General features: G+C 37.1%; 1 protein-coding gene across 1 annotated transcript in view; it reads left to right on the top strand.

Annotated features, from left to right (window-relative positions):
* KAT6B (lysine acetyltransferase 6B) overlaps nucleotides 1-17,815 on the top strand; it is a 117,824-nt gene that overhangs the window by 67,791 nt on the left and 32,218 nt on the right. Inside the window, exons 4-12 of the mRNA XM_017807186.1 lie at nucleotides 1,503-1,618; nucleotides 1,783-1,864; nucleotides 2,855-2,987; nucleotides 6,237-7,165; nucleotides 8,116-8,237; nucleotides 9,698-9,813; nucleotides 10,772-10,913; nucleotides 13,915-14,076; nucleotides 17,112-17,205. Of these exons, the coding sequence (XP_017662675.1) occupies nucleotides 1,503-1,618; nucleotides 1,783-1,864; nucleotides 2,855-2,987; nucleotides 6,237-7,165; nucleotides 8,116-8,237; nucleotides 9,698-9,813; nucleotides 10,772-10,913; nucleotides 13,915-14,076; nucleotides 17,112-17,205 (1,896 nt within the window). The remainder of the gene's footprint in view (nucleotides 1-1,502; nucleotides 1,619-1,782; nucleotides 1,865-2,854; nucleotides 2,988-6,236; nucleotides 7,166-8,115; nucleotides 8,238-9,697; nucleotides 9,814-10,771; nucleotides 10,914-13,914; nucleotides 14,077-17,111; nucleotides 17,206-17,815) is intronic.

Raw genomic sequence — 17,815 nt, 5'->3', positions numbered from 1 at the left:
AGTGTATCATTGAACTCAGCTGTACAGTTACAGTATATCTGTCATGTTCAAGAAAAATAGTTACTTAAAGTGCATGCTCTGTTTTAATCACAAAAATTAGTTGATATATCTTAAGCTGTATGCTAAGAATCAAATGGCAATGCTTTTTCAACAGCTTTGTTTTTGAAACTACTCTTTGAGTTTATTACTGATTGCTCTTCACTAATAGATTATATTCCTGCATTTTATTTTGAGAATAACAAAAAGTGGATTAAGCCTTGGGTACATGGAATAAAAGGAAGTTAAATCTGAAATTTGCACTTATTGAAGTGGCTTTTGCATTCCGTCAGTTATCTTTGCCTTTCATGCTTCAGTCCATTAGAAGACAAAAATAACAAATGCTCATGGATTAGACTGTGTTCTTATTTGTAGTGTTTTTAGCTCGGTCTTGGACTGAGAAACAGTCGCTGGAGAAAGTCTGAATCACCGTGACTAGGCCATTACTAGAAGAAAGCGTGCATCCCAACTCTGACAGGGAGAAGAAAGCACCTTTCATGTGCACCACATCACTGCAGCCATCTATAAGTGCAGCATGGCATCAGGGATTCTTATCTCTGACAACTTGTGGGTTGATGTTCTTGATAATCTCTGAATATAATACTGTCAAAAAGTGTTTCCCTGGGAAGGCTTATCCCTTCCTATTTAGCAGTGCTTTTATCTTTTCTGGATTAAGGGTACACTCTGAGGTTGTTGAAGACATGAAAAAATGACTGCCAGTATTGCCTAAGGTGTTATATGTGTTTAGTTGTCTGGTGTATTCTATTAATTGGAAAAGTCATGTAGGCCTTCAAGGCTGCTGCGAAAAGAGGATGGTCCTGCTAAGGAATAAAATACAGTTTCATGGGAGGTAGTAGTTCAACTACTTACAAGCCCCTGACCTCCTCAATTTTAAATCTTCCATTGCAATAAGCTTTTCTTGTGCCGATTGCCAGATTAATTTTTTTTCCCTTCTTATTGCTCTAAATTTTTTCTTTGTATATAATTAAGCAATAAATTGGAAAAACACATATAGTTTGACTATGAAGTTTCTCTGGTAGATACTTAGTATATTTAGAAAAACAACTAATATGGTTTTATCTAAATATTTTCTCTTTATTTTGAGCTGCTAAGAAGGGGAGTGGGGTCAAGTTCGTAAAAATATTTTTTTCAGAACCAATGGCAGTTTAATATGCTATGGAAATAACATAGTGAAAATAAAAATTCAGTTTTAGGTGCTTGTGTAGGCCATTCACAGGTGTCAGTTACAGTAGAAATCAGTTTTGTATCTGTCTTTGAGAATGGGTTTCATGAAAGTTATTCTGTATCTCTGTATGGAGTAGTAGGTGAGTTAAGTAATGTGTAGCAAAATCCTGAAAGCAGCTGGTGCTTGCAGGGTTCTGGTGGTGCCGGCTACATCCTGTTGAACTTAAAAATCAATCTAACCAATCCTAAATCTCAAGCTTTAAACACTTTGGTTTTTTTAGGACATCCATCATGTTTGAAATTCTGTCCTGAGTTAACAACAAATGTGAAGGCCTTGAGATGGCAGTGCATTGAATGCAAGACATGCAGTGCGTGTAGGATCCAAGGCAAAAATGCAGTAAGTTAGATTTGAGTGTTACCTGACTTTTCTTTGTTTATAGTAGCTTTATAATTAGCACATGTGCAAATACAAATAATTGATGTACAACTTCAAGCAATGCTGTATTAAGTCTTTTTTTCCTCTTCCTCTTCTCCATCCCCTCATCCCTGCCCACCCTTCAGGATAACATGCTTTTTTGCGACTCCTGTGATAGAGGGTTCCACATGGAGTGCTGTGACCCACCACTATCCCGAATGCCAAAAGGTGATCATGAAAATCCTTTCCATGATACTACTTCCCATTTGCAGTCTTTTCTTACGTTAAGTGACCAAAACCTCTTGAGCATGCTGATTTGTTATGGGTTTTTTAATGATAAACACTATGATTTCATTCATGTCAAAGCCAACTTTGTCATTACGTGAGGACTTTTTTTCTCAGGAAAATAATAAAGGTGTGCATTCAGTTGACCAGATAAATTCACTGTGTAAATGTGTTGTTGGCCAGTCTATTGAAGGTGAAATTTTAGACAGGCTGTTAAAATGTTTGAAGTATATATATTGACAAAGAAATCCTTAGAGCAGATGGAAGAGGCTATCGTTCATGCCTTTTGTAAGAGTAATTGAAAAAACAGACAAACAAAATAATGCATTTGTCTTCAGGTTTCCTGATCTCTAGATTTCTGATATACAGCACCACACTTTTGCTCTCACATCTTTATGGCTTTGCCTATTTAATTTTAAAGTTACACTAAAGAGTTTTTTTGAGTTCCTTCCCTCCTACTCCTCGGTCTTACCTACAATAGTGTGTAAACATGGCCAACTAATGTTAAAAGGGTGCTAAATTCAAGTTGTTGTAGATTGAAACAAACATACCTAGGTGTGATCTGATATGTTCTTCAGCATGCCCTAACGTAGATTGCTTTGTAACACACATGTCATTTTTTTCCCCTATCTTAATTGTGTTTGAAGATCTAGGTAGTTTACAGAGGGACAAGCTAGAACAGAAATTCTAAGAGCCCATTTGCTTATAATGTTTTCTGTGGTCCTTGTTGCCTCTTGTTTTGCCTTTTCCTTGAACACTTTGCTTTTAAAACGGGTAGAAGTGGATCAGGTTTTTTTGTCCAGTTCCCCTTCTTTCTGTCCTGTTCAAGAGCTAATTTGCTGACTGTGTATATACTTGGCATGTATCATGGTAGACGCACGCAGTACAGATTAGATAAACTGTGTACAACTAAACTCTTTTTCCTTTGTGTAGGGATGTGGATTTGCCAGGTCTGTAGACCAAAGAAGAAAGGGAGAAAGCTGCTTCATGAGAAAGCTGCCCAAATAAGGCGACGATATGCAAAACCTATTGGACGACCGAAAAATAAACTAAAGCAACGAATGTTGTAGGTTTCTCTTGGGGTTTATTTCTTTATATGTTTTAGAGAATGTAGTCAGATAAGAGTTGGATACAGGTTTAAGTACAGTTTTTAACTGTATTTCAAGTTGGGGAAAAGAGATGACAAGTGATTTAATACATATGCTTTTCAGCCCAATGGCCTTCTGAATTATGCTAAGTGCTTTTTGTGTCACGTCAGAAGGTGATAAGAAAATTCCTGTAACTTAGTTTTTCAGATCCCATACATTTTTGTCAAAAATTGTACAACAAACAGATGCAAAGGAATTTCTGTATGATAACATATGCCACAGCTATATTTTAAGTGTAGCTTCAAATAACTGAAGTATGTACAGAATCTATACTAAGTGGATAATAACAAGGCAATTATATACAACTTCAGGAGACTGTTCTGCTCAAAGACCTGTTCAAAAACTATATAAAAATTACTTTATTAGTTAATATTGGCTCACAAAACCCATTCCAAAAAGTAAACTGTGCAAGTACTACAGAAGTTCTGGTTTCAGTGATGCTCTGGAAAAGATGATTACTTGAATTTTGCTGTTAAGCTGCCAGTGGTTACTAGGAAAAGGTTGCAATTCCTCTTGTTTCTCAGGACTGTGTTTGTCTAAGACAAGAGCGTGCTATAATTTCTTTGGTGTTTGTCTTTCCAGGAAACACTGTAGGTGGACATTGTAAAGCTTGTTTGGAGGATTGTTTAAGTAGTGTTTGAATGCTGAGTTGACATTGCACTGAGTGTTAAACAGGAACAGGTTCTGTGTGTCAACTACGTAGCATGTTGCCCTCTATCCCATGTTCTTATCCTCGTATGCCTTTCTTTCCTCCTGTTCAGCTATTATTTAACTGTTTGGCTATGTCAACTCAGCAGCTGTCTAACTCTATGAACTACTCATTCTCTCATGTGATTGTTACCCAACCGTTTTTCTCTATGGTCTAAAAACCTGTCTCATGTTATCCAGAATTGCATGATAGCTGCTGTAAAACTTTGCATTTTGCAAAATAAGGATTTTTGAAGCCAATAGAGCCAACATGAGAAAATAGAAAGAAAAGTACTCACAGTACAGCGCACTAGTCAAGTTTGATGTACTCGGTGCTGTGCAGCTTGCCGTATTCTCTTTTCCCTTTCTCTCTGCCAGGATCTTTCATCCTCCCTTTTTGGTCCTCATCCTAAAGTTCAGTGTATGTTGCTCTAGGAAAGTAGTGCAGGACGAGGATAAAGTGTGGCAGTACGTGAAAGTAAAAGATCTAGTTGTACTGTCTCGTGAGAGCATGCTGTTAGAGTGGGTGAAACGTTGCTTTACTTCTCCATTTTCCTCCTGAATAAATAACTTAGGAACTTGAAGGTTGAAAATGTTGTGAAGGTTTTACTGTTATATTTTACTATTGATATTGAACCACAGCTTTTAAAGGGAACATCATGCTGCAGGATGTGGAAGTTGTTTTAGTATTTGATTATGAATAATTTCATAAAGGTTTCCTTTGTGGTGTATGAGCATGTTAGAGAAGTACTTTAGGGAGCTCTTTGTATTACTTCAATGTCTAATATATATATATATATATTTTATTATTTTTTAGATATATATAAATATAAACAAAGTAATCTTGTATTGGAAAAATAGTGGTTAGGAGATAAGACTTTTCCTCGTGAAATCCTATTTAAAAGTGATTGCAGGGTATAGAACACAACAGTGCCATACATAAAAAGTGCAGGAACATTAGCCAATGCCACTTAGTTCTTGTGTAGCACAAAGAAAATCTGTCCAGGAGGACTGGAATAATTTTTTGCCTGTTGACCATGTGTAGGAAGCTCTTCACAGGCAAATTACTGTGTAAGATTAACTTAAACCAGGTGTGTGCTGGCCTCTGGCACCACTACATCTGGTAGTGAGAATAGGTCTTGTGATACATGTAAGCTTATGACACCAAAGGATTCAAAAGACTTAGAAGTTTTTTGGGTTTGTTGCCTCTTAGGAGCTAACCAAATTTAAGGATGTGTGGGTGGAAAAGGGACTACTTCTTAAAATGGTGGGCCTTTGGAGTTCAGTAAGCCAGATGGTAGCCCTAGGCTGTTAAATCTCTAATTAGATGTAACCTGTTGCAATTAATTACTTCAGTATCTCAATTAAGAAGGCAAAAATCTGTGGAAGAAAATTTTCCGCTGCAAAGTAAATAAGCTGACTTCAAAGAGCAGGATGGAAAAGGGAATGAAAGAAAGCATGTGATGCAACTATATAGCTTTGTTTGCCTTTGTAATTGGATCATGCATCCTGATAGCTATTTCTCTTACTGCAGATATTTTTAAATGTTCTGTTTCTATGTGCTAAAATATACTATTCAGTATTTCTCTCAGTATAGTTCCTCTCTTCAGTCATTAGCAACTAGTTAAACCTGTAATTCTGCTGTCACAAACGTTGGCTTTCAGCGTGCCTTTTTTATTCCTAGCATTTAAGTAAGATCCTCCACTGTTTGTTTTTTTTTTTTAACACCTTCCATGTTAGGCCTGAGTAGTTCATGATTTTTCTATAGACACACCTTCTTTACAGTTTTACTCTTTCCTTTGCCTTTTTTTTTTTTAATATTGTTAGCATTTCTAAAGAAAACAGAGTGTATTTCTTTGGTTTTGTTTTAATCCTCTTAATAAACTACCTTATTTTGCTTTTAGGTCTTTGGTGGTAATTTTTACTACTAGTGTTGGCATACATAATCCAACAAGAGTGGGAAAAATAGCAATTTCTTGAAAATTGACTGCATTGCTTTAAAGGACTAATAGACTTTTTCTACAGTTTAAGCAAATGTAGTCTGAAGTTAAGTGTTTTGATATAATATATTAACACTGAAAACATTCATCTCCTTTGTGTGTAAAATAAACTATGGTGATGGAGCAGTTATTCTACAGACATGGTGCATTGGTATTTTTCTCCAAATAAGCACACATTGACTATGCCTAAAAGTAAGTGGGAAGGCTGTATACTTGGAAGGTCTTGCTATGCCAGCTGCTTCCAGTTATATGTATTGTGGACTATCTTTTAAAGAAAAGAGGGGAGGAGGAACATAAAGGAAAAGGAAAAAAAAGTAGCTTGATATTATGTCATAGTGTGAAATGTATTTCCAAAGTGTGTATGTCTTTAAATTTCTTTAAAGATTAAGTACAGTGGCCTAAGTAACTTGTATAAACTGTAGGACTTTTTGACAGTAAAGATTTCTAATACTGATTTTTATTTTTCAAATTTTTGCTTAGGTCTGTAACCAGTGATGAAGGATCCGTGAATGCATTCACAGGAAGGGGGTCACCTGGTAGGGGTCAAAAGACTAAAGTCTGTACCACACCTTCATCTGGTCATGCTGCATCTGTGAAGGATTCAAGCAGCAGATTGCCTGTTACAGACCCCACTCGGCCTGGTGCCACCACCAAAATCACCACCACCTCCACCTACATATCTGCCTCTACACTTAAAGTTAACAAGAAAACCAAAGGGCTCATTGATGGCCTTACTAAGTTCTTTACACCATCACCTGATGGTCGCAGATCACGAGGTGAAATAATAGACTTTTCAAAGCACTATCGTCCAAGGAAAAAGGTCTCTCAGAAACAGTCATGCACTTCTCTTGTGTTGGCTACAGGTACCACACAAAAGCTAAAACCTCCACCTTCTTCACTTCTACCCCCAACCCCCATCTCTGGTCAGAGCCCCAGTTCTCAAAAATCCAGCACTTCGACTTCTAACTCTCCCCAAAGTTCTTCCAATCAGTCAAGCATACCCTCCTTTAGTAGCCTTCCTAATAGCAGTCTGCTAAAGGGACTCTTTGATGGACTCTCTCATATCTATACCACTCAGGGACAGTCTCGAAAAAAGGGTCACCCAAGCTATGCACCACCCAAGCATTTGTGTAGTAAACCAGAATTATCTTCCACATCACTATCTGATAGCAATTTCTATGGAAAGAAAGAGGTTAGGAGTAGGTTTATTTCTCATGCCTGTGCCTCTGGATGGGGTGTGTCTAGAGGACATGCTTTTAAAGCAATTGCTCACCTCAGGAGAACAGCTTTCCTTAAAATGCACAGGACTCTAAGCAGATTAAAGTATAAAGTGACCCCTCAGATGGGGACCCCCTCACCAGGGAAGGGGAGCTTGACAGACGGAAGGATTAAACCTGATCAGGATGATGGTAAGCAAAGGTCAAAGCGCCAACCAAACCTGCGTCCCGTCCAAAACCAGAATTCTTATATTGTCACATAGGTCTTAGCTATTTCTCTTGTTCTTATTTCACTTTCATACAAAAGCAACACAACTTTGACCTTTTATCTAATACTGACTAAATCTCCAAAACATTTTTGGTTTTGTTTTGGTTTTTTTTTTCTGACTAATACCACACCACCTTTTAATTATTTTTTGCATCTGTAGTGACACTAGGAGCCCCAAATGCCTTCATAATGTTGCTTATGGCTGTGTAGTACCGCATGAGTAGCCACTTGTCATGCTACTTTCTTGTTCTTCTCCTGCCATTTCTCTGGCAGTAGTGCTGTCATCATGATTGTGTGCTGTCAGTGCTTATAATGGTGGGCATTTCAATTCATTTCCCTCTGCTCCATTGCTTTTTCATGACCAGTTCCATCGTACTAGTCTCCACAACACTTGATCTTTACTGCTGTGAACTACCTTTTTTATAATTACTTTTATTTAAGAAAACAATACATTTAATTTATTGTGTTTGAATGTAGCTTAGCATTGATCTCCAAATTGTAAGGGCAACTTTTTTGCTCTTATATTTATTTTTACCTTCTAGAGTACACTAGAATTTATCAGGTGGCATAGTTCTAGTGATAGAATATACTTCATTTCATGAGGTTCAAAACTAATTTATTAGAACTGGACTATAAAGGCTTATACAGACAGACAAGCAAATAATAGCAAATACCAAAAAATAGCTCATACAGCAGCAAACTACAAAAGAAGGGGGTAAGATTTCACTTCTGTTGCTTAGTAATCCCACATTCAGTTAAAATGGGGAGTCATAACAGCTATAGTTGCTATAATCCTATTTAGGAGTATCAATTTGGTAAGGCACATGTAACCTTCATGTCTGTGAATAAACTTTTTGCTGGTTTTAAATAACAGATACTGAAATCAAACTAAGCATCAAACAAGAAAATACGGATGTGTTTCTGTTGGGAAGCAAGGACACTGTTACACAGGAAGATTTGGAAGTATTTAAACAGGCTCGAGAACTTTCCCTGGAGGTAAGAATCATGTTGCATAAAATGCGGTTATTTCTATAAATAAAAACTCAGTTAATTTTCATAGTCTGTTCGTCTTAATTTTTAATATATTCCTTTTTATCTAATATGTCATGCTTGCTGTGAATTTTATTTGGGAGACGCTATAAAAACAGTTACCTTCTCCTGGATAGGAGACAAGGTATGGTCTTGGAATGGGTCAGATGGTAAGTTACACCTAGGATAGATTTTTGAAAGATATATTTGAGCATTTTGGACACAGGACTACAGGATTTAACATAGGGTTTAAAAGTAGCAGACATCCAGGTCAGGATCCTGGGTTGATGTTGGTCAGTAAGAATGGTGATTTTCCTCTGCAGATCAAGCAAAAGCTGTGAGAAGTTAAGTCTGTCCCAGAAAATACTGTTTGTTAGAAAACTGGGTTTAGTGAGTTCGTAAGTTTATTTTACACGATTACTTACCGCACTTTCAGTTTAAATACTTTCCAGTTTCAGCGAAATTATTTGAGCTGAATCAGACTAGTGAACCAGACTTTTACTCTTCTGTGTCCATGAAATGAATAACCAGTATCTTTGAGAACCTGGGTCAGAAGTTTGGTGCATGTAATGTTTCAACTGCTGCTTTCTTAAAATGGTATCATAAATGACTGTCTTGTGCTTTTTCAGTAACAGAATTCACTTAATTTTTTTTCAGGTTTAGTGTACAAGTACTGACATTACCTTCTGTATGGGTCCAATGCAGTGACGTTTGTACATTCTTCATTCAGAGCATGTTAACCAACAAACTCAAATTGAGTTTAAAGATTCTGTTTCATTATTAGCTTGTCCTTCTGTTTGCTCATGGAAGTAGTTCCCACCTCTTGTTTTCTTTATCTTTGATATGCAGTCAAAAAATGTTAGGTGGTGAGATTTCTATAATTTGTGACATTGAAATTGCTTGTTTTTCCCCACCTTTCTTACTCTTTCGTTTTTGCCAGCCCTTTCGAGTCTAGCAGTCATTTTCTGATCAGCTCAACTGCAATATATCTAAGATTAGTGTGTGTTAGTATACTGTTGACTGTTATGAGATAAATTCCAAGGATTGTATGAGTGTTGTGCTGATACCTTTGCTCTCATTATTTTGACAGAAGGACAGCTTTGAGTTTGAATCAGAACAGTAGAGAAATCCTCGAATTAGATGCTGTGGGAGAAGAGCACTTGAGGCTCTTGTTCCTCTTATTTGGCTGGGCCATGAACCATTTATTTGTATCCACTTGTAAACACTGATCACTCACCTTCATGTTAAGTTGTTTGGCAACTAGAAAGAAACTTTTGCTGTTTGTATTTGCTGTTTGCAAACTGTCCAGCTTTGAATTGCTGAAGCGTCAGGTTTCTCATGCCTTCAGTGGTGAAAATGATGATATAAAGCTAAAGTTTCTTTTACTTTTTCTGTAACTAATATTTTCTTTTTATTGCACCTTACAGAAAATTGGGTGTAAAAACACCGGTGAAACAAGTGGGAGATACCCTTCAGTGATTGAGTTTGGAAAATACGAGATCCAGACTTGGTACTCTTCACCTTACCCACAGGAATATGCAAGGTAGCAAGTTGTCAAGATTGCATGGTTGGAATTTTTACTGACGTGATAATTATAATTTATTTTCTTACTCTTTTGTAACTATTTATAATTTACAACCTTTAAAAGTAGATATGCCATTTTAATTATAAAATACAAAACAAGCACTATTAAGAATTATTATAATTATTCTGTAATTATAAATTACAGAACAAGAATTCCTTTTTAGCTAGTTCTAATCAAAGATGCAATAAAAAGACTGAGTTTTTTTTTTTCCTAGTCCTGCATAAACATCAACTTGCACTGTGTATTGGTGTGGTTTTGTTTGGAGCTTATTTTTGTTTATGCTTTCGTTTTATTGCTTTTGTTTTCATTTATCTATTTGGTTTTGGCTAGTTTGTTTGTGGTGGTGGGGATTTTTTTTTTTCTTGTCTTAAACCATTGCAATTACTTATATCCAACATGTGGCCATTTAGACAAATTAATCTTGTAAGAAAAAATCATTTCCTAGCCTTCCCCAGATGAAAAATAAGGAAAATTAAAGGGAAGGAGATCCCCTGTGTTCTGCTTTGTGCCTCCTTTTTCTTCACTTGGAACCAGAAGGGTGAAATTTGAGGTATTACTCCAGTGTGTCTACTTTGATGGAGACCACAGCAAAAGCTTAGGTGGAATGTGGGAAGGGGGAAGTAACTGGGATCTACTAGAGGCTGGATCACAAAACAGCTGAGCACACCTCAACTCTGTTGAATTAGGTTCACTGTGATTGGTTGAATCTGACCTTTCCTATCTTTCTTTTCTGATGAACAGTGTGTGAATGTTTAATCATTCACTCTAATGTTATATTTATTTAGTTAGTTATGCTTAAGCAGCATTTACTTATGGTACCTTATATTTGAATGGAGAGAGTTTTTCATTTGTGGTAACTTTGTTTACAGAATGTAACAAACTTTGTGTATTAAATATCTTTTTAATTTTCATACAGATTACCAAAGCTTTACCTGTGTGAATTCTGTCTTAAATACATGAAAAGTAAAAACATTTTGTTAAGGCACTCAGAGAAATGTGGCTGGTTTCATCCTCCAGCTAATGAAATCTACAGAAGAAATGACCTTTCAGTATTTGAGGTAGGTTTATCAAAAATGTAAACTTTTTGGAAGTAACCAGTTTGTAGACATTGCAGACCAATTGTAGAACTAGTGAAAACTTTAACATGCTTAAATACTTCCTTGGAGATTGTTCTTATACTGCAAAAACAAGTCCATCTTCCCTATTCAGTTCTATCCTTTGGGGCCATGTTCTTTCATGATTTGTACTTGTGCTTCATGCATTAGCCAACCTCTTGCTTCAATTGCTGGTCTGCCTTTCCCTTCTCAGCAAAAGTACCTCTTCCACCCATTCATTTCTGGCTGTTTGAGTGTCTTGGGTATAGGGAGAAGGCTTAATCACAGTGTCCGTGCTCCCAAAGTAAAAAAGGAAGCAAAGCAGCTTCTCGTGTGTTCTAAAATCGTGAATGTAGCTGCTGGGTGCTTTTGCCTTCCTTTTGAGAAACTTGGCCAAAACCATCCTGGCTGGGTGGTAGAGGTTTAGGCCAACTTTGGCCAGAACACACTGCCTTTAATTAATAAAAAATTATGTATCCACAAACTCAACTCTGGACTTATTAATCTAAATTATTCTCTTGGGAGATGACTTCTTGTAAGTTTGAGGTTTTGTGGGTATCCCAGACAATAGAATTCTGTGTTTCAAATAGCATACCTGCACTTATATAAAACTATGCATTAGCCTTCACATTTCTGTTTCTCAAGCATTGTTACAGATAGCATTAACAGAAGAGGCTGCTGGGGTTACTAGGACTTCTTTTGAGACTGTTTCTCAACAGTGTTATTTAGATGTGTATATTGATAATGTCTTTTTAAATCCAAATGTCATATTCTGCTTCAAACTTGTATTTTCATATTGTATAAGTGTCTGTTTTGCTTGATCATTGCCCTTATCGGTTCAAACAATGGTAGATGCAGTCTTGAAGTTCTTACTTAAATTAGAACAAGATCTTAGTGTTTGGTTCACTTGTTCGTGTTTGTACTATTAAAAAAATAGCTATTTGCATCAAGGTTACTTCTTTCCTGACTTGAGCAATTTTTATAAATATTGTACATCTGCCAGCAAAGGACTTATGTTTTAAACAGACTTAACTCTTTTCCTATCGAGAAGTGAAATTGTCCCAGCCAGTCTAAAATAACTTTATTTTCTCTATTAAGAGGTGTTAAGAGCTGTGCAGCATACAATAGGCAAATTGTGCTCTTCCATTTATTTTCATTGACTACTCCCGACATGTAAATAAAAAATTCTTTAAAAAATAAAGTAAAGTACAGGGGATGGGGAGGTGGGGAATTGCTGCAAAAAGCACACGACAGACAAGGTGTGTGTGAGAGCAACGTCCCAACTCCGCTGCTTTTATTCCCTTTCTCTGTTTTAGGTGCTTCAGTAAGCACTTTTGTTAAGCCTTCTGAAATAAATGTGGTTGGTTTGAGTTTTTTTCTTTCCAAGGTTAGTGTTGATTGTTACTCTGATTACTGTAGAAACTTAGTCATTAGTTGATGTCCTTCTTCATAGATCCTTTCAAGAATTCCGTGCAACCATTTTCTTTTCAGCAGAATGAAGGGTTTGTGATTTCCTTCATGCTTTATGTTTTTGAGAGGAATAGAAATAAGTTTGGCATTTTGTGATTTATGTACCTCTGCCCAGAGCATGACTTCAACAGATTTGAGAGAAGACTTTGACATAGCTTACTGCTATGCTGTAGCCAGGAAACTTTTGACAGATGCTTGCTTTTGAGCTTGCCCGCTCCTCTTTTTCCCCCACTTCTCACATTTAAAACTGATGAACAAGCTGTGTTTGCCTGTAACTTAAGTTTTTTTACATTTCTGTGCAAATGTTCTTGCTGAAAAAGACAGCTCACATAATTTGCATTTTCAGACTTATGGCTTAGCCAGTGGTAATTTCTACTTTCTAAATGTTCACATTTAATTTGCACACTTGCTAGTAAGTGTGAAAAGTAAAAAAAGCACCTGGAAAATACAGTGTGTTACGAGAGCTTAATGTATTTGATAGGTTCTTAAGAGCTGTATGCAAATTTATTCTGCTGCACTTAGGAGCAGTGAGGGTCCAGTAAATGTTGAGGTTTTTAAATCCAGTTAATGCACCTATACTACTGAAATAGCCTTAAAATCCCTAAGTATGTCCAAAAGGTTGGATTTTACTCAGAATTCTAACTAGGATTTGTACTCAAAACAAATTAGAATAGAATATGACTTCTTTTTCAGCACAGTATGCATACCATTTGTCTGCCTCTGTGAATGAAATACAGCTACTGTCATTATCAAAGAACATCATACAAGCAAACCTTTCTATTAGGAAGATTATTTCAAAAATGCTGTTGCCTTTGACTGAGCCTTCCTTTCAGGGAGTACCTAATTGATCTAGGAAATCTGCATCTGTGTCTGTAGCTGAGTCACAGCTTGACTCTTTACACTCATAATATACCTAGACTAATTGTAGTATTTAGCCTGAAAATTTACTTCACTCACTCAGTAGCGTTTTAGTCTGGCATGGAAATTTTGTCTTGTCTAATTTATCCAAAACATTGATGCGATTGATATGTAATTTGCTACTCATTTATTGGCATTGCACCTTAAGGACTCAACATAATACACTTCATTGTTTTGTTTTTTTTTTAAGTTGTTGTACACACTGCCTTCTAGCAAACCACAGTTTAATGCATTTTAACTAGTGCATTTTGTTTTGTTGTCTGCTAGTCGTTTTCATTCCAGGAATAAAGTGAAAGAGGTCAGTCTATCTTGAACAATTAAAAGGTGAAGTTACTTTGTTTAATAAATCTGGATACTCAGTTACATAAAAATGCGAAGTAATTAGTACTAATTGGAGATTTCCTTCTTAATAAGAAACTGGGGCATTTTTCTTCTGAACCTGAATGTGTTTTATTGGGTGTTTTTCCCTAACACCATACTATTCACATTTCTTTCTAGGATATGATTGATTGAACAAGTTGTTTTGTCCTAACTTGTTGGTGTCTTGCAAGTAACTGCATCTGTCTTGCTTTTCTAGGTTGATGGAAATGTGAGCAAAATTTATTGTCAGAATCTCTGTCTGTTAGCGAAGCTCTTTCTGGACCACAAAACCTTGTATTATGATGTTGAACCATTCCTCTTCTATGTCCTTACAAAAAATGATGAGAAAGGCTGCCATTTAGTTGGATATTTCTCTAAGGTAAAAAGAAAAAAAAAGTGGCTTTATTTAACGTTTGTAATTTCCTGTTCTCCTTAATACTTGTGTCAACAGCAAGGAAAAAAAATCGCAAGTTAAAAAAAAATAATCAGAAGCTTGAAAGCCTCTCTGTAAATCTCAACTGTTATGTGTCTCAAATACACTGTACTTGGCTAGTGATGCAAATTGAGAATGCGTTCAGCCACAAGGTTTTGGGTGGTTTATTCCTAGATTTGGGTTTCTTGTTTATTCATTTGTTTTGTTTGTTCCCAGAATGTGTTGTGGTTTCAGCTGAATATTTAAATCTTTCTCCTGCCCCTAACGTTTTTGCATTAGTATGCCAAATCTAACTTGTAAAAGTTGCAGGTACTTGGAATGTTGATGTGTTTTCAGGGCTTGAGGCCAGCAGTTCAAGCTGGCTATTTCGATGGAAATTGCCAGGGATGTTCCTCTCTTGTGTACAGTGGAATCTAATGCAGTTACTTATTGCACTGATGTAAGATTGCATTGCTTAACTTCATGGTGGATGTCTTGCTTAGAGTGGATGCCTCTGGTTGTGGCTGAATTTCAATAGGTGGCTGCTATATACAAAAATAATACTTATGGGAACTATCGTGACAAAGATGACCAAGAAATGCAGTGTAGTTAGATGTAACTGCAACAGGAAAAGCTTCCATTGTTGTCCATAATTTGCCAATAAGGGATGGGATGAATAGATGCAGTTACTCAGAAATTCAGTACTTCCTGCCCCTAGTATCACCACCTCCTATTGACTGTATAATTTTCTTTCTTGAAGAAGTGATTTGTATGAAGATAACACTTTGGAAAAGTCCAAAAGTCTTGTCAGATTACCCGGATATTGTAAAGTAATCTCTTGGATGTCTGACCACATCCTTCTGAGAGGTGGGCCTTGCTGGAATTAAAGTAACAGTGAGGCACAACAATGTAGGCACAATTTACACTGTTTTTTATGTCAGTCAGAACTTCTTGTGTTTTAAAAACATGTCAACTTTGATTCAGGCACATTTTCTCTATTTATTTAAGGTAAAGCAGTTTAAGGCGAGTCTCTCTTGATTTTATTTTTTTTCCCCCTTATCATAGAATCATTAATGTTGGAAAATAACTCTGAGATCATAGAGTCCAACTGTTAACACAGCACTGCTATGGTCACTACTAAACCATGTGCCCAGGTGCCACATTTACAAGTTTTTTGAACATTTCCAGGGACGGTGATTCTACTACTTCCCTAGGCAGCCTGTTCCAATGCTTGATAATGAAGAAATTTTTCTTTCAAGGAAGAAATTTTTCAAGGAAGAAATTTTTTCTAACATCTAATCTGAACATCCCCTGGTGCAACTTGAGGCCTTTTCCTCTCGACCTGTCACTTGTTACAAGGGATAAGAGACTGACTCACTAGAGTCCAAGTAGAACACATCCACAGCCTTTCCCTCGTCCTCCAAGTGGGTCACCCTGTCATAGAAGGAGATTAGGTTTGTTGGACAGGACCTGCCTTTCATAAACCCAAGCTGGCTGGGCCTGATCCCCTGCTGTTCTGCATGTGCAGTGTGATGGCACTCAAGATCATCTGCTCCCTGACCTTCCCTGGCACTGAGGTCTGGCTGACAGGCCTGTGGTTCCCCAAATCCTCCTTCCACCCCTTCTTATAGATGGGCTTTACATTTGCTAACAACCAGTCACCTGGGACCTCTCTGGTTAACCAGGACTGCTGGTAAATGATGCAGAGTGGCTTGGTGAGCTCTTCCAACAGCTCCCCTGGTACCCTTGGGTGGATCCCATGGATTTGTGTGGGTCTATGTAGTACAGCAGGTCACTGGCCATCTCCTCCTGGATCACAGGGGCTTCATTCTGCTCCCTGTCTCTGTCTTCCAGCTCAGGGGGCTGGATACCCCAAGGACAGCTGGTCTTGCTATTAGAGAGGCAAAGAAGGCATTAAGCACCTTAGCCTTTTCCCCATCCCGTGTCACTGTTTCTTGAGAGTTTGGGAAGTCTGTACAGAGAAAATACTTAACCATACTGCAGAAAATAGGAAACCTTTTGAAATATGGCTTGGGTATCTGCTCTCACAGCTGAAGAAATACTTGGGAATGAGCATACTGGCATGTGATCCTGTCAGTATCATCACTGGTCTAGTGTCATCTTATGTGTGGAGGCTGAAGTGATAGTGGGTGTCTTAAACTATACATGTGCTTACCACAACTTCTTGTCGCTTAGACTGACCTGGATATTTTTGGTTGGTTTATTTCATCTCCCTCAAAACTACGTATCACTGATTTTTAGGGTGTTTTTGTTGTTTGTAATCTTTTAAAGGTAACATGGCTTTTCCTTTTTATCGGTAGATTGGAAAGAAACTGTAAACTTGTATAGTTAGAACAGCTTCCTAGTTCAGCTTCTTCCTCCTGTTGTGTTAATCAGTGTGATCGTTGCCTGCATATGACTTCATTCGATCTGAAAGGGCTTTTGCTTCTGAGCCTTGATTTTTGGTTCAGTTGAGAAGCATTCAGCTTTGAAAAGTTAGTGTATTGCAAGTGTAACTTCTTAGTTCTGCAGTTATGGGGTTCCTCCCCTGCACCCTGACCACGTACTCATTCAGAGAGAGAAGACAAAATAAAGATGAAAACCAGCAGGCACTTAGTGTAACAGTTGTATAAAATACAACCTCACCATGTGTGTGGATATTACATTCCATTTTTATATCCTTGACAGAATGGTCAGTGAAGCATGAAAATATTTCCCTCTTCTTACTATCTTCGTCCTTTACTTAAACTTCATTATGCTGTTCAGACAATGTATTTAATTTTTAAGATGCTGAGTAGTTAACTAATTAAAAAATATTTTGAAGGATATTTCTAATATTTCCTTCTTACAATTAAATGTTAAGGTGGAATTATTTGACTTTGGTACTGACCCCATACATCTGTTCACCTTATTGGGATATGTTACAAGGACAGTGGCAGGTGCAGGCAATTGCCCACTTCAGCAGTGCTTTGACATACTTGATCTGTTTCTCCTTCCCACAGGAAAAGCTTTGCCAGCAGAAGTACAATGTCTCCTGCATAATGATCATGCCCCAATACCAAAGGCAAGGATTTGGAAGGTTTCTCATTGATTTCAGTAAGTGAAGTGTTTTATTTACACTTGTGATCCAAGGAGCTGACAGCTGTTATAAGAAAGCATAACATGTGAAACTTTATTTAACTTGCTTTGTTGTTTTTATCAATAGATAATGGGATTTCTGTTTATGTTTACGTAGGATAGAAAAGCTCCCTGAAGTGAAAAACTTAGTGCTACTCTGTTATTGTACTCAAGGAAATTGAGAATGGATCTCTCGGCAGTAATATTAGCTCACAAAGCTATTACCCTGAATGAATTGTCTAAATTACCTTCCATTTTGCCTTGCTCATTAGTATAAGAGGAGGCAATTATTTGTGATTGTAGCTAAGAAGGTATTAGTCTAAGGCATTGTCTACATTCTAATATTTTTAACTTGTATCTTCTTTTAGCTAGAAAACTGTTCTAATTGAAGAATTGCCGCATAGAAGGAGTGTATTTTGGGTTTTGTGTTCATCACTTCCTTAGAGAAAATGGTTATCAAAAAAAGTATAGGTGCTCATGGCTGTACTTGCTGGTTTGTTTTGCTGAGTTGTCTGACCTGTTAGAAAGCTTCAGGCACACTTGTTTAGATATCGGTTTGTTATTCTCCAAATCTTTAAGGTGCAGAACT

The sequence above is a fragment of the Lepidothrix coronata genome, unplaced genomic scaffold (genome assembly GCF_001604755.1).
Source record: "Lepidothrix coronata isolate B3197 unplaced genomic scaffold, Lepidothrix_coronata-1.0 Scaffold17, whole genome shotgun sequence".
Taxonomy (NCBI): domain Eukaryota; kingdom Metazoa; phylum Chordata; class Aves; order Passeriformes; family Pipridae; genus Lepidothrix; species Lepidothrix coronata.
The sequence above is the reverse complement of the archived record's forward strand: the minus strand, read 5'-3'. Positions and strand labels throughout refer to the sequence as shown.